Source organism: Silene latifolia, chromosome 5 (assembly GCF_048544455.1).
Source record: "Silene latifolia isolate original U9 population chromosome 5, ASM4854445v1, whole genome shotgun sequence".
NCBI classification, from domain to species: Eukaryota; Viridiplantae; Streptophyta; class Magnoliopsida; order Caryophyllales; family Caryophyllaceae; genus Silene; species Silene latifolia.
This window is the reverse complement of record NC_133530.1, coordinates 76,909,367-76,933,913: the sequence shown is the minus strand read 5'-3', so window position 1 is coordinate 76,933,913 and position 24,547 is coordinate 76,909,367. Positions and strand designations below refer to the sequence as shown.

General features: G+C 39.4%; 1 protein-coding gene and 1 non-coding gene across 2 annotated transcripts; one reads left to right on the top strand and one right to left on the bottom strand.

Annotated features, from left to right (window-relative positions):
- Positions 1–9,394: 9,394 nt before the first annotated feature.
- Positions 9,395–10,077, top strand: LOC141655571 (uncharacterized). The gene is made up of 2 exons (XM_074462646.1): positions 9,395–9,658; positions 9,865–10,077. The coding sequence occupies exons 1-2, from the start codon at positions 9,395–9,397 to the stop codon at positions 10,075–10,077; spliced, it is 477 nt and encodes a 158-aa protein (XP_074318747.1).
- A 14,051-nt stretch (positions 10,078–24,128) lies between these two features.
- On the bottom strand, positions 24,129–24,235 carry LOC141658198 (small nucleolar RNA R71). The gene has a single exon (XR_012549098.1). It is a non-coding gene; the product is annotated as a small nucleolar RNA R71 (small nucleolar RNA).
- Positions 24,236–24,547: the final 312 nt, after the last annotated feature.

Genomic DNA, 24,547 nt, shown 5'->3' with positions numbered 1-24,547 from the left:
AAGATGAGGATGACGTGAATTGTATGATGGTTGATTGTAAAGCATGAAAGTATAATGATTGATACATGTAATTTGGCATGTTATAATTATGTAAGGAAAAGTGTTCTGTTTATATATATATAAAGCGATGCGTAAGTATACATGTTGTTGTTGTCGTTTTGAGTAAGAGTACAGAAAGTTGGGAGTGTGAATTGAACATGTGTTGGGTGAATATGTTGAACGAATATGGTGGATAAATATGTGGTATGATGGATGAATTAGTGGAAAAAGATGAATCATCGTGGTATGGTAACATGGTTCCGATTAAGCATGTTATATAATGAAAGTTATTTTATAATGTTGTTATGCTAGTAACATGTGAATAGGGGACTTGATGTCATGTATTTGTGATTTTGTTTACGGAAAAGTGATAGAATAAAAACATGTGGGTAAGTCATAATTGGCAAGTTAGATAAATTATGTGCATGATGAATGTTGTTGCTTGGCTTTTGAAAATAGTAACATATGATTATGAATACTGGTTTTATGAGTTTTGGACTGGTTTTGTTTGCTTGGTTGTTGTTTAAGCTATTTGGAAGTAAAAATCAAATAGTTATGTCGTCTGATTACAGCAAAGTTGTCTTTAAACTGTTATAACTTGAGATACATAAATGATTTTGATGTGATTCCAATTGGAGGTGATAGCTTGTCCTTTTACGATTCTAACGATAGGTCACACGCCCAAATCGACCAAGTAATGAGTGAGTTATGACTGTTTTACGAAAAACTGGACAAAGGTTTGAGAAATGCGTAGGTACTCGATCGAGTATCCTTGGTACTCGATCGAGTAGGGGGTACTCGATCGAGTACGTCAGTTACTCGATCGAGTGTCCCTGGTAATTTGTTATACGTGCTTCTGATCTTCACCTACTCGATCGAGTAAGTCCCTTACTCGATCGAGTGGCCTGTACTCGATCTAGTGACCCCTGTTTTGGGTCATATGCTTATCTTTTGACATTTGTTGCATATTATGTTTAATTCAAAGGTAATATTTTGCTTCTTTATGCACCGTTTTATATGTATATTGATCCTGATGCGTAAGTTACCCAATCTTATGGTGTAGTGAGTGGCACCTGTGGTGAGTAGGAGTTCGGTGGGAGGACATGAGTTCTATGTGTTGTGATAGATAGTGGAAAAAGAAAAGGGAGATTGGTATGGCTTAATTGAGGCATAGAGCATGTTTTGTGAGACGGGATGAGTGATATGATTGTGTGTTGAGTAATGTAAGAATAAGTGAATGTGGGCAAAGAGTGATGCAAGTTTAAAGAACGTGAGAATGAAAAGATTGAAAGAAAGGATGTGGATAGTAGCAACCGGAGATGTATAACGAATTATGGAGGGAGATGGTTAGAAATAGAGTTGAGTAAGAATATATGTAATGAAAGGTCGTTTTAGAGGAATTGAGAAGAGTGGTATATAGCGAACTTAATGAAGGCATGTCGCGACGTAGATTTGCAGATAGTGAGTGAGTTTGGGAGATTTGGTTCATTAAGAAACGAAACTAATGTGTGACTTCCTTGAGCAAGTAAGTCATGAGAGATCAGGGTGAGTAATAGCATGAGGTGGTCTGGACTGATTTATGCTAAGTGTGAGTAAGAGCAGGATAAGAAAAGAGTTAGGTAAGAAAGAGTGAGATGGTATTAATATGAAATGAGGGAAATTGAGTTTTGGAGCAACAAAAAAAAAGGGGTAACTGGTTTACTAAAGAGTTAGGTAGAAGGAATAAGGAGTTGAACTATTAATTGGTATTATTGAGTGTAAAGAGAAAGGAAGGATAAAAGTAAGCTGAGGAAAATGTTCACCGGAGTTATGTGATATAAAAGTAAGGAATCATCGAAATGGGTGATAGTATCACGAGGATGTTAGCTAATGGTTATATAGGAGTTTCAGGACAACATGATTGATAATGAGTTTCGAGGAACTAAGGGAGTAAGAAGTTGGTGGAGTATTGGAACGATACGAGATATTTGGTGGAGAGTTGGATGACAATACAAATAAGATAGTATTGGGAATAATGTTGAGGTAATTTTGTTGATGGGTTTGATGTTCGTTGTTTGGGATGTTAACCAAAGATAGGAAAGAAATCGTGATGTTTAGAGATGAGTGAAGAGGTTTGATGTCCCACAAAGGTAGTGTTATGGTTTATGACTAGTGATTAAGGGTGACGGTATGTTAGAGAGATGGTAATTCTAAAAAGGCTGATTTTGGTAGAGACTGCATTGATAAGTATGGTTGTGAGGAAGTATAAGACATAGTCTTGGGAGGTCATTTCTCATAATGAGTGTTAGCCGTATGGTTATGTATGGCAGAAGGTGTTGGGTATGCGAATGGAAGAATGTGATGAGGGGCATGCGAGTTAAGCTCGGGTGACAGGTAACCTTTGTTGAGTGGTAACTTACGTGATCGGGATTGATTGGTTGGATGTGATTATGGGTCTATGTTATATATAAATGTTTGTGTGAGGTTATGACCTCACAAGAAGTGGTATGGTGTGATAGTTATAATGTTGTTATCCAATGTTCTCGCAATATATGTTGAACACGGTAATTTAATTGAATGATATTCAAAAGGGTAATAATTTGATTGATCCGCATGACCGGTTATACTTGTATGTATTCATGATATATGTTGATTCCGTGATGCGGTAAGGGGATGATATTCATGAGGTTATTATCTGTTTAATTCATATAATATGTTGCTTTGTGATTTAGCAAAGTGGATTTGAGTAAGTTTGTCTTGTTCAAGAAGTTATGTTGAGTCAGCACTTATGGGATTGTGTATGTTGTGATGTCTATCGATGCGGTTGTGGTGCCTCGGGTGGTGATCCGGGCACGATATTTAGTGTTGTGATGCGGGTATTTTCGCACTATGGTGTGGCTGTTGGTGGCGGTGTTGTGATGCCGTCACCGGTTGTGGTGGAGTAGGCGGGATGATTATGATTCGAGTTTCGAAAGTACATAGCGATTATACATAGATTGTTGTTTTGTTTGATGTTGTTCCCTGCGAGTTTCAGATTTGTGCGATAGATAGACGGTTGTCTTGTTTATTGATGTTTTCTTTACCTGGTTAAGTTGGGAATGAGGGTAGAGTATGATATACATAGAGTTGTATATGTTTTCGTTGTTGTCATAGTATAGTGATATTCTGTTGATGGGACACGGTTGTGAGAAGTTGTTACAGTAATTTTGATCTTGTTCTAGATAAGGCTTTAGTGGACATGGTAATGGCAAGTGATTCGTAAAACACGTGTGGTAATGACCTGAAAGATGCAGGTGGTCCATAATCCTTTGTTGAGACAGTGAGTGTAGGGTGTTGGGGAAATTAGTGTCATGTTAAGTTACGTTTGAGTTTTGCGATAATGAAGGAAAGAACTTGAGGATCTAGTGTGAGTATACGTAACGAGTGTGGATCGGGAGTTTTGCTTTTGGGAGTTAGGTGCTTTACATAGAGAGGTATGATGTTTTGCAGTAATAATGGAGAGTTAGTATGGTGTTTTGCTACGAGTTTTATGATATAGGTTAGGTGGTGTGCCGAATGAGCTGAGGTATGAGGAATGTTTAAGTAAGAGAGCCTTGGATATATGCATGGCGAGTGTTTAGATTATAGGTGGTTATCTTTGACATGCGGGGGTGATGAGGATAATGAGACGATATAGCTAGGATTTAGTATTAGTGAGTTACGAGGACGTAACATTTGTCTTAAGAGGAGTAGGATGCGATAAAAGTGAGTTTCATGGTTGTGCATGTTGTAAAATAATTGGAAGTAGAGTGTTAGCATAGCGTAAAGGAGGGATTTGTTTTGTGGTTGATGTTGTTAAAAGGCCATGGCCGTGCTTGTAGTAGTGTGATGTTTAGGAGTTCGAGAGTTTTGATAGTGGCATGATGATGTTTATGAGCGTAAGTAAACTTCGAGGACGAAGTTCCTTTTAAGGGTGGTAGAATGTAACATCCCGTTTGATGATAGGGGTATTTTGATATTGGATTGGCTCTGGATGATGTATTACGAAGCTAGTTGGTAGTGTATGGAGTTTGTGTTGAGAGAGATATAATGGAGTCGATACGATATCGTGAGCCATGTTGTGGAGGTAAGAATAGTTAGTGGAGTTGGTGTTACGAGTTCATGGTTGGGTTGGAGTTTTGTTTTGAGTTCTTAGTCACGTTGTTGTGTCTTGATCGAGTTAGTATGTTTGTTTTTTTTTTTAGTATGGGTTGAACTTCGGGGACGAAGTTCCTTTTAAGGAGGGAAGACTGTAATACTCCGTCTTTATGAGTCTTTGGGTACTCTATCGAGTAGGCCTTACTCTGTCGAGTAAGGGTGAGTTGCATTTTAAAATAGTTTATGACCTGTTGGGTACTCGATCGAGTAACTAGGATACTCGATCGAGTAAGGGGGCACTCGATCGAGTACCTCGGGTACTCGATCGAGTAGCCGGTTTTACGGGGAGTTTTCTCGGGTTTTGTTAATTATGCGATTAAGGTATATAAGCTTTGTCGTCATTATTCTAAATCACTTTTGCAAAACCTAAATTACTGTTTAAGAGAGAAAGCAAGCAAGTTCTTCATCCTAATCGCATTATTAGCAATCCCCGGAGTTTGGAAGGTCAGTTCTTAGCGTTGGTTATACCGTTGAGTTCCTTGCGTCGAGGGTAAGATCTATGTACCCTTTTTATTGTCTTTCCTTTGATTTGGTTAAACCCTAATTTTGGGAATTGGGAATTTGTGGTAGTTTTGTGTAATTAGTGATTATGTGATTATATGCTAGGAAGAGGATTCGTAGAAGAGGAATTTTAATACAGCTGTTGAGACCGTCTGATGGTGTTACTGTTCCAGGTAGGATTTCCTACTCAGTATTAGTCCCATAATGGGATGATTGTTGATGTGTTGAGATTGATTGTTTGATATAGTAATTGTATTGTGACGGGGCTGTGATTGTGATTGTACAATCGCTGATAGATTCGCACGGTTGTTGATATTGTGATTGTGATTGGTTGCCTATGGTTCTCGAGATGCGTTCTCGGCTGAGTGGAGTCACTTGCGGGAGTGGCTTCACGCCCTAGTTTCGCCCTTCATGGAACCCGCCACGGAAGGGGATGTGCACATTAATGGACAGGGTTATCGCTCACTATGTGGAGCGGGGATTTGGTGGGTACGGCTGCGGTCCCCCATCGGGCGGGGTCGTCCAAAGGACGGTCGGTGATTGAGATGATTGGAGTTGGTTGGTTGTGTATGTGTGACGGTTAAGCTGTCTGTTTATTTTATTGTATATATATATGGTGAATTGTGTGATTAGTACTGACCCCGTTTAAATGTTTTAAAAACTGTGGTGATCCATTCGGGGTGGTGAGCGAAGTTCTTGCAGCGGTATATCTTGGATACGCGTGGGATCTAGTCGGGATGGAGTCATCACATATCAGAGTCTTTAGTCTTCCGCTGTGTTTGTTAGGACAGTTCCTTTCAGTTGGTTTATAGTTTGAGAGCAGTTGTATTTTGCTTACAGTTGGTTTTGTTATGTAATCACTTAACTTGTTTAATAAAGTATGTTTCTTCATTGTCTTATGATTATCATGCCTCGGGTAACCGAGATGGTAGCATCCTTATACCTGAGTGGTCCTGGTAAGGCACTTGGAGTATGGGGGTGTTACACATGCAATATGAAGCACAACACCAAATATGCGACTCATCATGAAAATCAACCCAACCATACTAAACAAAAATTCGTCAAATACCAACAGGATATGTCATACGACTTACACAATGCAATGTTGAACTTCCTTGGGAAGTCAAAAGGGGTGCTAAGCTCCAGGATGGTGGGCGCTGAATGTCTTGCGGAAGCAAAGTTAAGTGACATGTCACGATGAGCTGATAGAGCTACAAAATTCAGTCCTGGAATTTGACTGCAAAGATAGAGTTTCATAAGGATATCTATCGGGAAAAGTGATATGATTATGCATAAAAATTGTTACATAGGTTTGAGATTACCTCTGATTCTTTCTTTGAGCCTGCGAGTAGCTTGAATTAAGCTGTCTGCTGAGCACCACGGTGAAGAAGACCACCATTGAGTATGTGAGGTAGCGGCCGCACCATGGTGGTAGCGCCTGCTTTGGGTCACAGATACTGGAACGACACTGTAATAGAGTCATTGAACATCTGCAATGTTCAATTTTGCTTTACCATACCACGAGTTGTTTATTGACCATAAGAAATGAATGACAAAATATTGGACAAGGCCAAATTGGTTTGAAACAAGTTGAGGGTTATAAACCTCCGCACCAAAATTGCTAGTAAGGAATGGGGAATATGGCAAGTCTCTAGAACATAGAAAGCTATCCCATATTTCCTGAGTTGGTTCTTCAAGAACCGGGAATTCCATGGAGGTCATCCATGGAGGCAGATAAAACTTAAAAGGATAAATTAGAGAATCGAAGAAATGGTACTCCTGCATATAACATTGAGTAATGGCGTAAAGAGAATTCTTTGACAGAGGAAAGAGTCGACAATGTCGCCAACAGATTTAGACATGTTTGCATCAGTACCGTCGATGAGAAACTTGGCAAGACTATAGCGTTTAAGGCTTGCATTGCCTTTCTAGATATGTTTGGGGTCAATAACGCTATAGTAAGGAAAATAAATAATTGCCCAATAGGACAGAAGCCAGAGAGGATCACTTACGCCACTACAAACAGGGATGAGACCTGGGTCTTTGAGTTCTTTTCCATCAGTCTTGGGAAAATTACGAGGAGCCTAGTGGCAGCAACGAAGCATCCTGTAGACGTAGCCTAACATCAAAGGCGCTAGAGGAACTGGTCCGATGTACAATTGAATTTCGGCGGCAAGTGAAATGAACCCACGAATGCATCCACCGCTTTTGGGCATTAAAATCCTGGAAAATACGTAAGCAAGGAAGATGATGTCCTCGAATTCGACTGGGGGGTAACTTCTGAACTTTTTCTTGATCTTAGAGAAACCCTTCTTGGGAGTCGCGATACGTTTATCCTATAAAATATACGCTTCTTCTCAGAGGCATTTGCTTTCATTCGAGAGATTATTCTTGTCTAAAGAGATGAAATTCATGGCAGGGCCAACTGGTGATAAACCAATCAGGTAACTAATATCAGCCAAGGTAATAGTCATGGTGCCATGTGGTAAAAAGAAACAATTGAGCGCGGGATTCCACAATGACACAAGTACTGAACAAAGAGTACTGTCGAAAGGGAAATTATTATAATGTGCTAAATGGATAAATGGGCCGATACGATTTTCTACCCATTTATCATGGCATCTGGATAGGCGATTATACCAAACCCTGATTCCCAGAGTTTTGTTCTTGTCTTTACTATTATACCATCATTTGGTTGTGTTGGGGACTCCAACCTAATTCATTTGGAAAGGGTCTAGATGGAAGGCAAGAGGACGGACGTCAGAAGTAACCGGGTAGTGAGAGGCCATACCTTTTTGGGCCTCGAGTAAGAGTTTATCACCACCGGCATACCGTAAAGGTTGGATCAAGGGGCCTAGGGTGGCATCGGAGAATTCCCCGTCATCTGGTTTGAGATCCCGGACCAACCCTGAGGGTGTTAAATCGCGTTGTGTGTGTTTTCAATCGAATAGATTGCAGGGAGATATTTTCCGTGTAAAGGAGTGCATCGGATGAGTCCAAATACGATGGTAGATGAAGTAGATGCCATGGCGGGTTTTTGAAAAGTTTTTTCTGAATAAAGAAAGAGGTTTTTGAAAAGTGATTTGAGGATTTTCGATTTTCTTGCAGAATAAGATATTCTAGAAGACGTTTCACTATAAAATAAGGGAGACTTGATAAAAGAATCCAAGAAAATCTAATGCGTATTACGAAGAGATGTCGCTTAGGTTACCGTGTTTTTTAAGCGGTGCAATGATGGACACTTGTTAGGAGGCATGTAACAAGTGGATACGAATTGTGCTTAACAATAATTACGTGGAGGCGATGTGTTTCCCTAATTTAGCCTATTTATATGTGGTTATTTTTCTCAATCAAAAGATATCCAAAGTAATTCATTCAGAAAAAGAAGGAGATACACTTTTAAGAAAAGAAAAGAGGTTATTTAATTTCTTCTCTTTACAAAGCTCTCCTTTTTCTAAAGCTTTTTTCTTTAAAAAATTTTCATCCAAATGGCAACAGTCCCATGATACGCCAACGGTTGTTTCTTAACTAGCACTAGCCCATTACTGGTGATGGTAGTTTTGAGACCAAGGAAGCAATTGATGGGTTCTATTAGGACCATACGAATTTTGCCGTCGGGCATTTTGTGGCTCTTAGGGAGTCATCTTTTTATACCGAACTGTCTAAAAAGGTAGTGGATGGAGCGATGGCCCAGGATGTTGAGAAGCCAATATACCTGCTCTGTAACAATATTGATTTGTTACGAGTGATAATGAAATAGGATGATCCTCGAACAAAGGGGAACATGATCATGGTTTGCCAAGCATGGGCCATGTGGTTGATATTGTCTGGGCCAGGAAGGTTGGCTTATACCCATTTGGAAACCTTAAGATGGGGTTACTACAAACCCTAGAGGGTTTATGGGTGACTATTTATAGAGATCATATTCCCATTGCATTAGAATTACAGAAGGGGAAAAATTTGTTGCTCCTTCCTCCACTGGTCCCACCTGGTTATGACTGGGACAACGCCAACCCTGGATATTTCTTGATATGGCTGAGCTGAAAGTTCTATTGCAACAAAGTTTGATTATTCAATAAAAGCAAACGGCTCAAATTTCCCAACTTATAGCTCATAACAAGATGTTGGATACTCAAGTTGCGCAATTAGCAATTCAAAATCCATCAAAACAGCCCGGCAATCTTCCTCCTCAAGGTAAACAAGCACATGAACAAGTTAACACTATTTCATTGAGGAGCGATACTACTTATCGAAGCCCGAATGTACCCATTCATGAGGATGAGGTCCCTTACATGCATCCTAAGGGATTAGGTAACTTGGAATTGAGTGATGACGAGAAAGAATTAAGTAAAGATAAACACGGGATAAGCAAAAAAAGCGAAAAGGCGAGAACAACATTGGATCCTAGATCGAGCCCAACCAGGATTGATCGAGGACACCCCCTTGAAGATGATTTTCTCATGTTTCAGCTACGACATTGGACAAAAGCAGGATCCTCAATCGTGTGCACCCAAGACTCGATCGAGTCACACCTGTACTCGATCGAGTAACCACTAGACTCGATCGAGTACCCCCTGTAGCTGACGACGATGCTTCTAAATGTACTACCAAGGCAAAAGAAGGCGAGCCAATTAAAATTCAACTATCTTTTCCACAAAGATTGCAAAAATCTAAGCTTGAACAACAGTTCGGGAGGTTTATGGAGGTAGTGAAGAATCTTCAAGTGAGTGTGCCATTTACTAAATTGGTCACTCAAGTGCCGGTGTATGCTAAGTTTTTGAAAGAAATCTTATCAAAGAAGCGGTCTTTTGATGAAGTGGAGACTGTCGCGTTCACTCATGAATGTTATGCCGCATTGCAAGCCAATTTTCCACCTAAGCTTAAGGATCCAGGGAGTTTTTATATTCCTTGTAATATAGACCTTTTAGCTATTGACAATGCCTTATGTGATTTAGGAGCAAGCGTCAGTGTCAGCCATATAAAATTTGCAATCAATTAAACATGATTAAGCTTAAATGTACTAGCATGACTCTACAAATGGCTGACATATCAATTAAGTGCCCTATGGGTGTCTTAGAAGTGTGCCAGTTAGAATAGGGAATTTTTTCATTCCAGTCGACTTTGTAGTGATACATATAGCTGAGGATTCTCGTGTTCCTATTATTCTAGGAGGGCCATTTTTGCATACAACAAGAATATTATTCTAGGGCGGTTATAAATGTTAGGCATGGGAGTCTTACGTTCAATATTGGAGATGATACTATTACTTTTGGTCTTGATAAAGCATCACGTCCTCCTAATTCAAAAGCTTATTGTCATATGATTAATGCTCTTGATCCTACTTTTGACGATTGTCTTACTTATTGTTTTGACAGGAATTAGTCTGATGCCCCTGCTGCTGCGTCAGGACCATGGAGCAAGGAAGTGGATGAGATAGAGAGGTTGATTTATGGAGATGAGCCTCATCCTGAGATGGTTTACAACTTTGATGAGAGTGTTGACATAGAAGCTGAATTGGATGCCTTGGAAGCTGAGATTTTTAGAGAAGAGCTCGTCAAAGTTTTTGAGGAGGATCCTAGTGAAGAACCCCATCTCCTTCCTTCTAATGATGACTTGAAGAGCAATGAGCATGCTTGCTCGTATTTTATATTAGAATTTGAGTTTGATGAGCCGAACTTTATTTGTCATTTATTTTCTTCTTTTGGACTTTTTATTGGTGTTACTTATGTCTATTTGTAGTACATGCGCTAATTTTTGATTTACTATTACGTGCTTTAAGTTGTATTGATTGTGCCTTGTATGGGAAATTGTTTTAAATGCAGAAAATTTACTCGCCGAGTGAGTACTCGATTGAGTCCACCTAGGCTCGATCAAGTACCCTTGCTCTTTGGGTTTAATTCATAGCTGGCTTGGATGGAATTACGCGGTTGGTCATTTTCCCCCTATTTTTGCAGCTGGTTTGGGGGAACTCCTATGCTCTTACCCGGTATTTTCTTTCCTTGTATCTACTTTTATTGTATTATCTCTAGTTATTTCTCATTCCTTTTGTTAGATGTGTCCTATAGGTTGCTGGAAATTTGTGTGTGATTGGTATGCTGTAGGCGTCACAATGAGAACACTATGACATTTAGGTTTGGGGGAGGAGTCTTTATTTATGTTGTGTGATTTACTTTATTGTTTTGTGGTATTAAAAGAAAAATCCCATAAAAATTAAAAATTTTCAAAATACAAAAACGTTTTTTCCCCTTTATATTTAGGTCGAGTCTTGGTGAATTAAAGAGCAATGATGATAATTTGCTTTGTTATTGCGTTTGAACCCAAATAGTTATCCATGTACTTTTGTATTGACTTGTTAGGCATGAAAATAAAGCTCATAATTCAAGTCTTAACCGTATTTGACATGCCTTGTATTAATTAGATTTGACACAATTATGTTGGTAAACTACTTAAATTCTGACTATAGAGCTTCCTAGGCCAGGAACATCAATAAACTGATCTCATTTGTCAATTAGGCTTGAGTGTGGTTTTTTTCTTATGGAATATGTAATATCAAACTGTATAAGTGTGACATTGATTTCTTGATACTTTTATTGCTTTCATTTGAATAAGTACATGTGGATAGGCGGTTCTTACCGTTCAAATAAGCTTTACAATATTCTTTTTGTTAGCCTATTTGAACCCTTGTAGCCATTTATATCCCACTCAAATAGCTACAGTCCTACAATTTGCCTACCTTATCGAGACAGTCGTAGTTGCTTGTTTATCATGTCTATTTTGCTACTATAGTTGGGATTAGGACTTATTATTGTCAATTGTGGGTGTAGTAGAATTATTTAGCGATTGTGTTTTTATCCTTGTGTTGGAAAAAAGAAAAATATGAAGTAAAAGAAAAGAAAGAAAGAAAAGAAATGAAAGAAAAAAATGATGAGAAAAAGAATTCGAAAAAATTGGAAAAGAAAGAAATTGATTGCTTCATTTGGTTTTGTCAAGGATCAAAACGATGGCCGTTAGAGTCTAATGCATATTTGGAGAGTACTTTATACGCTCTCAGGTGTTGTAAGTTAAGATTATTTCTCTATGTTGGGTTCGTTTGTATTTGTTATCATATATTTGGTTTTGGTTTAGCGCTGCGACTACCGTCTTAGCACCACATATCCATAACGTGCTTTGGCACAAACCATTTATATCCCTTTAACCCATTTACACCCTTATTGTCCTTGATACATGTACTTTTGTCTACATTATGAACGCATATTAGTTAGGGAAATCTCGATCACATTAGATTGCATGCATGTTTCATAAGTCGAGTGAGTGTTCTACTTCTTTCTATCTTGCATATAACTCACCCTTACATAGTTATGAGTGCATGAGTGAAATCCGCGAGATTCCGACTAATTAACTGTGAACCCCCGCAAAAACGCTAAGAAAATACGATAAGAAAATGCGGAAATTTAGGAAAATTTTGAAACTTTTAAAGTATAAAGCGGGGGTTTATTAAAACCTAAAACATAAATAAAGTATGCGGAAAAAAGACGTTTATACAAACGTGATAGTCAAAATGGGGAAAATACATCCCTCGAATGACAAGACAATAAAGGGTGAGTCTAAGCAATCCTAGAAAACAGACTACTAATCTAAGGTGCTCGCTAGCTCACATGTCTAAACCCCACAAATGCATCTTCACAAACTTGTCATTCATGTAAACATGAAAGTCACAGTCAGTGGGGAGTAACTCAAAGTTCTCCCATTCACAAATTATCAAAACAAACATAACAAGGGACTCAAATAGGTAAATCATGTAAGATACTTACAAAAGACATGAACAACAAATTTATATTTAAACATGACAATTAAATGAGATGGAACAAGATAGATCAACGTTAGCAATAATAAAGACTCAACTATTCATGTGAGATAATTAAATAATAGAAAAGACAAGAATACGGTCATTTAAAAAAAAAGCACGCATTTCAATGAAATATAACATAGACATGAGATTAGAATTCGAATCATATGAAGTATATAAATAAAGGATCAATCAATACAAAATACGAGAATGGAAACCATAACCATTTCTTTTAAAATATCTTAACAAACATTGCACGAGACGTGGCTACTAATGTCACATTCATACTTATGGCTTGCATCTCACCATAAGAACGGATGGGAGCATCAATTCCGATGATCATATCGCAACTAGAAGGCTTGCATCTCACCTCTAGTATCCGATAGGACCAAGACCCTCACATCCAAACAATAACAATATCTATAACCAAGCAAGACCTTTACTACTCATTAACTATAATTCCCCTTGTAAGACGACAATGATAATCACAAAGACTCAGTCCTAGTCTGAATCTGGCCAGACTCTCGGGACAGTACAGTTCCCGATTCGACATGAGGCAGGACAGTCCGCTTCCAAGACTCGAACAATAGATCGGAAGTCGAGAACCCACAATCGGCTGGACAATCTGAAAGAGGCAAAAGATATGAGCTAAACCCATACTTGGCAGACCGGCACAAGTAGGGCGTAAAGATAAGTCAAGCAGTAAGGTATAGCATAAATGCATTATCATAAGAATACGACTCTTCACAAGTAATTATTTATAATAAATCTTTCATACTTGTATTATGTCGATAAGCATTTCCTTTCATATGAATAAACATGCCAGTTAAGTAAATATAACAAGCGGTAATGAATAATTTACGTTAATGTAAAATATGAGATAAAATATAAATAACCACAAACGGGTCATTCATAAGACCACACCATCTTATAAAACTGGCCCAATAACCAAGCGTAAACAAGCCCAATTTGACAAGATACAACTCCATATGGCCCAATAGCATCAAATGTAAACAAGCCTAGTTATCAAAACACAACCAACATAAAACAAAGAAGAAGAAAAGAAGAAAACAGGGAGTATGAGTGTATACTCTGTCCCGTGACTAACCCAAAACAACCAGGTCGTGGCCACGCCGTCAGCCTACGGCCGACCACTAGTCCAACCCAGCCACGACCACTGCCTGCCCCTCCCCCCCGCAATCCACGGTCAGCCTAGCCTATTGCAGCCGCTTAAAACCGAGCCAAAACAGTCCACTAAAGCTACATGAAACCATGCCAACACGGCTCCATCGAGACAACCTGCAAAAAGGCCGCCAAAACAGACCCAACCAGGCCGTGACAAGCCACCAAACGACCATCTACAACCACCATTAACAACACCCTAAAATAACACCATCAACCATCACATACCCGACTCAAAACAGCGCTAGTGTACTGCCCAAAACAGCCGGTTTCATGAGCAATTTAAGACAAAGTTCTTTGCATAAGTGAGACGAAAAATACCATACAAAAGACCCATATTCATACGCGTATATACTTGAGTCCGAAATAAGAGAATTAGCTCGGAACGACATAAAAATCACGCTTAAAGCAGGGCCTTATATGCCATGGCAGAATGACAATTTCGGTCAGCAAGAAAACCAATTTGAGACGATATGAACACCATTCCACCACCAAATTCATAATCCTATTCCACCATGAAGTTAAAGATGCAAACTTTACTCCAAAACGCCAAGAGAAAACATGAATAAAACTCGCCTCAACCAACATTATATGAATAATTCGTAAAAACATGAACTTTATCATATATAAGCATAAAGGACCAAACTTTATCACACATGGCTATGTAAAAGGACACATAAGACGTAATTTTGACATTTTTGTCGAGTAACCTATCACTGCTACCTCGAAAGCTCTTTAATGTTCAAATAAATGGTCCACAAAGAACGAGTCTTCCTATGGGTCTTCAAAACCTTCACCTAGAACTAGAAAGACGAGATCTTTAAGCTCAAAGCCGAAATTTGCATAAGACGGGTCATTTTGAAACCACCACAAAAACGAGACTTTCTCACCTAGAAAGTTGAAGGATGGAAAGGGGGAGCTAAAGGCGCAAAAATCAAAGGAAATGGTTGAGAAATGGAGGAGAAATCTAAGGTTGAATATGGGTGTTAATGGTGTTCATGGTTGTGGGAATTATCTGTATGCTTCCCTTTAATTATAAGGATTATAACGATATTATAAAGATAATTTCTAGTCATAAATGAAAATTACATAAACAAAATATTAGAGAATTAAGAAATCAACCTTCGGTCCTAGCTAATATGGCCTATGAACAATATCGCAATGATTTTCTCCTATCAGTTGCACCCAAGATGATATGAGATATGCTTTTGTTCTTTGCTAGAATCGATCCCCCAAAATTCACTGATTAATTTTAGGTTTTTGTGTTTTTCTTTGATGACAGGAGGCTAGGTCAAAATTAGGTTAGAAAAATGCTCCCCTTAATCTCCCTTTAAACCGTGTATATGGAGTAATTAGGATAGATTTTTCTTTTTTAATTTTTCGGCCCATATATCCGAAAATAAGAGGATTTGTCTTCTTATTTTCGGTTTGTCAACCTACCAAAAATAATGCGATTAAATCTTCTTATTTTGGTATTTTACAAAATGTATATAAAGTGTATTATTTATAAATTGTCATTTATTTTATTCCGTATTAATAAGTCTACATACAACAACTTATATTGATTTATTAATACGAGTCAATAATAATTTATTATGACAATATCGTATAATATATACTTTAACTATAAATATCGCATATTTATAATTTGCTGATTAAATATAACCGATTACATTTAATTACGAATTAACATATTAATTCGTCCAAGCTAACATTATATACATTAATTAAATATAACATATTATATTCAATTTACAAATTGACAGTTAATTCGTCTCAGCTAATATTATTTAATCGACATTAAATAATCGTCTCATCAACACGTTGACTAACTGTTTAGTCAAATACATGAACTAACCTTCTAGTCATATAAGGCATCAATGTGATTACATTTCCATAATCACATCTCTCAAACACATCCTTTAGGTGTGACTTTTAGGGACCAGTTGATCACCGCCATCTGTATGATAATAGCGTCAAAATTTCTAGCAAGCCAACCGTTATTAGGTAATCGTTAATCAACTGATAAAATACGAAGTATACCCTTGTGAACCTATAAGAGATTTATAAATGTTATCACACTAATTGTGGAGGACACAAGCTCCAACAAACTCCCACTTGTCCTCACAAGTGTATGTGCGATAACCGATTCTCATATCCTAAAATTTCTCCCACTCAATGTAAAACAATTTGCAAAATCTGTATTCTCAAAGGTCGTATTTTACAAGTGATCTGTATCAAGAGTGGTTTCCCCGACTAGAGAGTAACTTAACTGATAAATGAATCATCATTCGAGCATGGCCATGCATTTCAGTTACAACTCCTCGAGTGGCCCTGAGAAATAACTAAACCTGATAAGAGTTGGATATTTTCCTCAACTCGAATCCTGCAGATGTAAGCACAGGATGAAATGACCCAGAAAAAATCTACTTAGTCTCCAGTTACGGCAGACCATGAGAAAGAAACCAAAGTCACCCAAAAACTGCCTTAATCTCAAGAGACAGTCGATAGTCAAAAGAATCGACTCTAGGAACACAATGGACGTCCAATCCACGACCTGGCACCGAATGTTTTTAAACATTTAGGACTCCATTACGTTGTCACTAAAAATTTGTCCTACGAGGTATCATAATAATCTCGCATCTGTGATCGATCAGTCAACCGTTTGACTTATGGCTCGTTGAACCCACCATCAATCGACTGCACAATATAATAGCCAGAGTTATCAGCTCATTAAGGCGATTACGGACCAAAACAAATATAATGTAATTCAGTTCACTTTGTGGCGTTCAATGTTGTCAGTACAATCCACATGAAAAACAGAATATTATAAAAACGATGAAGTTATAAATAGTATATGAAAAAGATAATGTATCAAATCCATAATCAACTACTACAACTCAGGAACACGTTTAATTCCCATGGAAATAACGTGCCCTTTATGCTTATCAAAATTAAACGATTTAGTGACAGGATCCGCGATGTTGTCATCCGAAGCTATCTTGTCAATCACTATCTCTTCTTGCTCCACGTAATCACGGATCAGGTGAGCTTTCCGATGTACATGTCTAGATTTGTTGCTAGACTTTGGCTCCTTAGTTTGGAAGATGGCACCTCTATTGTCACAATAGATGGTGATCGGGTCATTCGAACTAGGAACTATCGTAAGTCCTTGTAAGAATTGACGCATCCATATCGCTTCCTTTGCTGCCTCCGAAGCGTCATAGTACTCGGATTCAGTAGTAGAATCTGCTACAACACTCTGTTTGGAACTCTTCCAGCTGACCGCAACACCATTAAGAGTGAAGACGAACCCGGACTGAGATTTTGAATCATCTCGATCCGTTTGGAAGCTAGCATCTCACGAACCGATTGCGCATAGCTTAGTATCGCCTCCATAAGTCAATACCCTATCCTTGGTCCTCCGTAGGTACTTAAGGATATTTTTAACAGACTATTCAAAGTGTGTTTCACCTGGATTCTTTTGGTACCGACTCGTCATACTCAATGCATATGCCACGTCTGGACGTGTGCATATCATGGCATACATGATTGATCCTATTGCAGATGCATAAGGAACACGACTCATGTGCTCAATCCCTTCAGGCGTCGTGGGTGACTGAGACTTGCTCAACTGCATCCCAGACGTCATTGGAAGGTTCCCCTTCTTGGAGTTGGTCATGCTGAACCTCTCAAGAATCTTATCCAAATAAGACTCCTGACTAAGTGATAACGTCCGTCGCGATCTATCTCGGTAGATACGGATTCCCAGTATGCGTTGTGCCTCACCCAGATCTTTCATCTGGAAATGGTTCTTCAACCATCCTTTAACCGAAGATAAGAGAGGAATGTCATTCCCAATCAAGAGTATGTCATCGACATACAATATCAAGAATACAATCTTGCTCCCACTCGACTTGATATATAAGCATGGTTCCTCGACTGATCGAGTGAAACCATACTCTTTTATCACCTGGTCGAAACGATGATTCCAACTCCGAGAAGCTTGCTTAAGTCCATAAATGGAACGCTTAAGCTTTCATACTTTCTTAGGATGTTCAGGATCTATGAAACCTTCAGGTTGCACCATGTACAACTCTTCCTCCAAATAACCGTTTAAGAAGGCGGTTTTCAAATCCATTTGCCAAATTTCATAGTCATGAAAGCGGCAATCGCTAAGATTATCCGAATGGAACGTAGCATGACTACAGGTGCAAATATTTCATCATAATGCAATCCGTGCACTTGAGTGAAACCTTTTGCCACTAGTCGTGCCTTATAGGTATCTGGTTGCGCGTCTACAGAATGCTTTATTTTGTAAAGCCATTTGCACTGTAGAGGTTTTACCTTATTAGGTAAATCAACTAGATCCCATACGTCATTCTTATACATGGAGTCCATCTCGGATTGCATGGCTTCAAGCCATAGCTTTGAGTCGGAACAGGCCATCGCACCTTTATAGGTAGCGGGTTCATTACTCTCTAGGAGTAAAACGTCATTTTCCTCGACCATACCAATGTATCTGTCCAGAGGGTTAGAGACTCTACCCGACCTCCTAGGTTCCTCAGGAATATTAACCGTATCATCAGTTGGAGGAACTACTTCGTTCATCTGTTTCTCGGTTGTTGGTTCTTGAATCTCCAACAGCTCGAAGGTTCTATTACTTGTCTTGTTCTCGAGAAATTATTTCTTTAAGAACGTCGCACTAGCCGCAACAAAAACTCGATGTTCGGTAGGCGAATAGAAGTAATGACCAAACGTTCCTTTTGGATAACCAATAAAGTATGTCTTGACCGATCGCAGGCCGAGCTTATCCTCGTGTCTCCACTTGACATAAGCCTCGCAGCCCCAAACCCGAATAAAGGACAAGTTGGAGACCGTTCCCCTCCATATTTCATATGGAGTCTTGTCGATTGACTTTAGTCCGACTTGATTAAGTATAAGAGCAAAACACAAAAGAGAAAACCTCATAATGAATCGTACTACTACCGTGTGACTCATCATGGATCAAACCATATCAAGTAAAGTTTGATTTCTCCGTTCGGACACACCATTTAATTGAGGTGTTCCAGGTGGAGTTAACTGCAAAACGATTCCACAGTCTTTAAGGTGTTGATCAAACTCATTTGAAAGATATTCGCCACCCCGATCTGAACGGAGTGCTTTAACCTTTCTACCCAGTTGGTTTTCAACCTTGTTCTGGTATTCCTTGAATTTCTCAAAGGACTCACTTTTATGCTTCATTAAGTAGACATATCCGTATCTGCTTAAATCGTCTGTGAAAGTGATAAAATATCTATAGCCATCTCTAGCGGTAATTGACATAGGTCCACAAACATCAGTATGTATGAGTCCTAATAGGTCACTAGCGCGCATTCCAACACCTTTGAAGGAAATTCGAGTCATTTTGCCAATGAGACATGATTCACACGTGCCATATGTAGAAAAATCGAATGCGGGAATAGTCCCATTATCAACGAGTTTCTTTACACGTTTTTCATGTATGTGTCCCATTCGACAATGCCATAGATAGGTTTGATCTTTGTCACCAATCTTTAACTTCTTATTATTCACGTGTAATATTTCCGTGGTTTGATCTAAGATATAAATTCCATTCATGGAAACTGCTTTGCCATAAATCATTTCATGGAAAGAGAAAATACAGCTATTATCCTTTATTAAAAATGAAAAATCGTCCTTATCAAGTACGGAAACAGAAATAATGTTCTTAGACAAACTGGGTATATAGTAACAGTTATTTAAAAATAACTCAAAACCACTAGGGAGTTGGATTACATATGTTCCCTTCGAGACTGCAGCAACTCTAGCTCCATTCTCGACTCGCAGGTCCACATCACCCTTTCCGAGAGGTGTGATGTTTTTTAGGCCCTGCAAATTATTACACAGATGAGAACCACAACCAGTATCAAGTACCCAAGTTCCGAAACTTGCATGGTTAATCTCAATCATATGAATATAAGATGACATACCAACAGGAACGACGCGGCCTGCTTTTATGTCCTCACGGTACACGGGACAGTTCCTCCTCCAATGTCCAGTCTTGTGACAATGGTGGCACTCAATGTCACCGCCCTTGCTCTTTGCCTTGCCCTGTGAGCCACTAGTCTCACCAGGCCCACTCTTACCGTTTCCTGGCTTCTTGAACTTTGGCTTACCTACAGTTAGGTCGCCTGGAGCTTTGCCCTTACCTTTATTCTTGTTGGAAATCGTGAGAACATCCTGCTTCATGCTCCCACTCAATTTCATATCCTTCTCGGTCTGTACGAGAAGTGAGTTTAGCTCATGAGGACTTTTCTTTAAGTCATTCATGTAGTAGTTCGCCCTGAAAAGGGAAAAACCATCATGAAGAGAATGAAGCATTCGGTCAATGACTATGCTCTCACTGATTTTGCAATTAAGTGCCTCCAATTTCTCGACATTCTCAATCATGTTAAGAATGTGTGGGCTAACCGGTTGGCCCTTTTGGAGTTTCGCATCAAAGAAGCGACAGGTATGCTCATAAGTAACGATTCTCGGTGCTTTTAAGAACTCGTTAGTGAGCGTGGTGAAAATTTTGTTTGCACCTTGGGCAATGAAGCGTCTCTGCAAATTGGTTTCCATTGCAAAGATGAGTACGTTCTTTATCGCACCCGCTTCCATGACGAAATCACTATAAGCAAGTGACTCGTTAACTCCTGCATTGGGGCTGGGTTTACCGGTATTGGCTCAGTTAAGTACTTGAGCTTACCGTCAGCAATGGCGAAATTCCGTAGTCTTTGCCTCCCGATCCATGCAAAGTTGGACCCATCATTCTTGATGGTGTGAACTGATTCATGTTGTCCATAAAAAATTTAAGCCATGACTCGCGTCCAAGTGTGGCAGTCGGCATTGGGATTTCGTTATTTCCAGCCATTTGTTGTAACAGTATTATCAAAATAAATGAATTCTACACTGCGAAAAGAAGAATAAAATAATAAGCATATGCATCATTATGATTTTAAGTCTTAATGCAAAACTGTTATAAGCGAAGACTCAAGCATTTATACAATTGACCTTTGATAATGGGGATTTATCGTCGCTACCCTTATCAAAACAATTTATAAAAACCCAATTAAATGTAGTATTTAGTCGGGTGTCGAACACGAAGACGGCGGGGGTTTCTACTTGGTCTAGGTAAGAGTCAAGTCTAGTAAAAAAATTGTAAGGAGGTGAGTTTGGTTTTAAACTACTAGTCACAACTAATGCAAGTAATAAAGATAAAATGTGTTCGATTGATTAAAAGACTAGGGTCTTCGGGGTCATCTAAATGAACTATGGGCAAACAAGTCGATTAAATAGTCTAAGGTGAAGGTTTGTCCTAGAGGCGATTACCAACTTTCATTGAGCAACAACCATTTCAAAACATGCAACAAGACCACCAACAAACTCTCATTTAATGGAGGAATTAAGCTACTAAGACAAAAGGCACAAGCTTTCACCCACACAATTCATCAAACACCTTGTATGCAATGCAAATAAAGACAATTTCTACACCAAAGACTCAAAACTATCAACCTATCATGCCCAATAATCCGATTTAGACTCCCCCAAAACCCTAGAAGGGTAACTACTCACTCATGTTGAAATTCATCATGCTAACAAAAAGAGAAGAACAAACAACATAAAGAGAAGACATGGAAATGATTATAGCAATTATAAGAGACAAACCAAAATGTAAACAATTGATTAACAAGTGAATAAGGGAAGAGATGTACCAACAAAAGTAAAGGTGATTGCTTTGATTGAATAATATGAAGGAAAACTTCCAAAATCTCCCAATACAATCTTCAAAAACCAAATGTAAACAATTGATTCTTACTAATACTAACTAATTTCACTAAGTAATTAATAATTATTAGGGAAAGATTAAAGCTTGCTTAAGGAAGGATTACAATAATTAAGGAGAATTATCAGATCTAGGGTTGTGTGTACAAAGGGTTTAAGGAGGGGGTATTTATAGTCTTGCCCAAGATTAATAAGAAAAGATGAGTAAAGAGGAGAAAAGCCCAAATCCACAACACCGCTTTGCGTCTGCTGGCGGTGGACCGGCTTGCCGGTTCGCCTACCCGCCAGGCGGTCAAAATGGCTTCAACTTTGGAATTTTAGTCGGCAAGTGTGTTCGCCGTGGGCAGGCTGCCGCCGGCCTGCCGGCAGAACACTGTCTTCAGAATCTTCAAATCCCTTTGATGTTGCGTCTTGCCGGTGGACCGGCTACCGGTGCTCCAACCGGTAGCGAGGTCAAGCCTCTTTTTCTCTTCCAATTCAATTTAATTCAAGCTGCTGTGTTCTACCGGTGGGCCGGCTGCCGGCGTGCCGGCAGAACACAACACTCAGGTCCTCTTCTTCCTTTTCCTTGGCAGGGTTGGGGAGGTGTTCTGCCGGTGGCCAAACCGGCGCCGGTCTGCCGGCAGAACACTACACTCAGCAATTCTCACCTCTTCTTCATGTAAAGGCATTGGGATGCCTTTCTTGCCCCGATTCCTCCATACTCGACTCGATTCCTGTAAGAAGATACACCAAATCACAGATACGGGGATCGGGCACAAAATACAAGGAAAGGCATACAAAACCGACTCGATATGAGTTGGAATGCGTAAAAGTAGAGGGAAAATTAGGTGTAAATAAATCATATATCAAACCTCCCCGCACTTAAACCTTACTCGTCCTCGAGTAAGTCCAAAATCAATGTACAAGTCCCTACTATAATAGATATGGAGAGTGGGTGCACAATATAAGCATCACTCAACTAAGCTACTACCTAAGCCGATCGAGTATTAGCGCACTCAACGCCCCTTCAACTCACAATTTGACACTCATGAGGGAAAAGTGCCCTATTGCAAGGTAAGTTGGGTCTTGCTACAAAAATGCGATGCAACTATCATGAAATCACGTAACCAAGCAATAGAATGCATCTAACAAAATGGTCCACTTTTCTCATCTAAGTGGCCGAATTTTCAAGCAACTAAACGTGGTCGTGGTCGGGAGTACCGTCTCAGAAGTTCCAATGGAGGTACCAACCCCCTAAGCATGACTCAAGCAACCCTCGTGTGACCAATGCTCAAGAAACACATTCAAGAGCGGGGAAAGGGGAAGTAGGCAAGTCCGTAGAGAATTACCGAATCAACACGAGATTCAACCAACGGGCCCATGACTAAGGGGACCTAGGCAACGACATCCTCGCGGTTTTCACTCGTCACTCAATGAAAGAACATGGTGATTTTTGTGACACATAATAACCAAAATCACTCTCCTAACTCGACTAGCGAAAACGTGCCCGCAATCTAATGTGTAAGATCGTCCTATGTCAAACGAAATGCAAACAAAACTAAAGTGCACACGATATGAAGCAAGGGTTGTAACGGGGCTATGGAGTAGGTCAAAATGGGATTGGTGCAAGCACCGTTTGGATATGTGGAGTTCAAATCAAGAATTGCCGACACATCATAACCCATTTCTTATTGCAACACATGAGACACGTCTATGCTCTAACATAGCAAGGATCACCCAAACTATGCAAAAATTGCATAAACCCAACTCAAATTGGAAAAACTTTGAAAGTACTCTTCTTATTTCAACAAATGGTATTTAGTTAGTTGAAGTTTCTAGCTTTAGTCTTTACTTGTTGTTTGCTTGTTTGTGTAGTTTGTGTGCTTCTTGTAGAGTGTGTGTGATTTTTGCCTTACCCTAGTGTGTAAAAGCACTAGGAGTCTTACGGTTTGTCAAGTTTTATGCCTAGGAGGAACCACCAAGCTTTGTTCTTTAACTCCGATCCCGAAAGGCTTTTTAGAGCCATAAGGAATAGGACAATTGCAAGGGTTAGAACCTCTTCTCAAGCAACCATAAACCAAGCAAATCCACCCATACAACCTCTCATTGAAAACACAACTCAACAACAACCAAACAACACAATTGAGCCTTCAATAGAAAATCCATTTCACAACTTCCAATTTTCTAATAGTCCACCTCAAACACCACCTCCTCATATACCAAATCCACCACCACCAATGGCTTTACGTGACCATAACCGTCCTAACCACAATGATGCTTGTGACCCAATTAATTTCGGCACCTTGGCTCCCAATAACTTTGAGATGCACCCCGCCCAAGTGGGGTTGATTGAAAAAGACTTGTTCGGAGGGCATATTGAAGAGGATGCCCATGCTCACCTCCGGAAGTTTAAGAGAAAGGTTTCAATGATGAAAAAGAATGGGGTGTCCGAGGACACCTTGAGAATGATGTTGTTTCCGTTTTCATTGACGGGCAAGGCGGACCGGTGGTTGAACATTCACCCCCGGATACCTTCACGACATGGGATGCCTTGGCTAAAGCATTCATGGCCAAATATTACCCTTCATCAAAGACCGCAATGCTCCGTAATGAGATTCATACATTTCAACAAGAAGACGGGGAGTCTTTAGGTGAAGCTTGGGACCGATATCAAGACTTAATATCAAGTTGTCCCCATCATGGAATCCCGGAATGGTACATCACTCAAACATTATTTCAAACTTTGCTACCGAGGACTAAGGAGATGGTAAATGCCTCCGCGGGGGGAGGATTTGATCACTTGAATGATGAAGAAGGCACTACTCTAATCAAGAAAATGGTGGACTCCGAGGAAAACTATGGCACAAGAGTGAATGTCTTGAGAAGAATTAAGCACCCTACCGAATTCTTAGTAAATAAGGAGACTAATGCTAAGCTTGATATGCTCACCAAAAAGCTTGAAGAGTTGAGTAAGAATAAGCAAGTGATCCAAGTGAATCAAACTACCACTTCTCATGG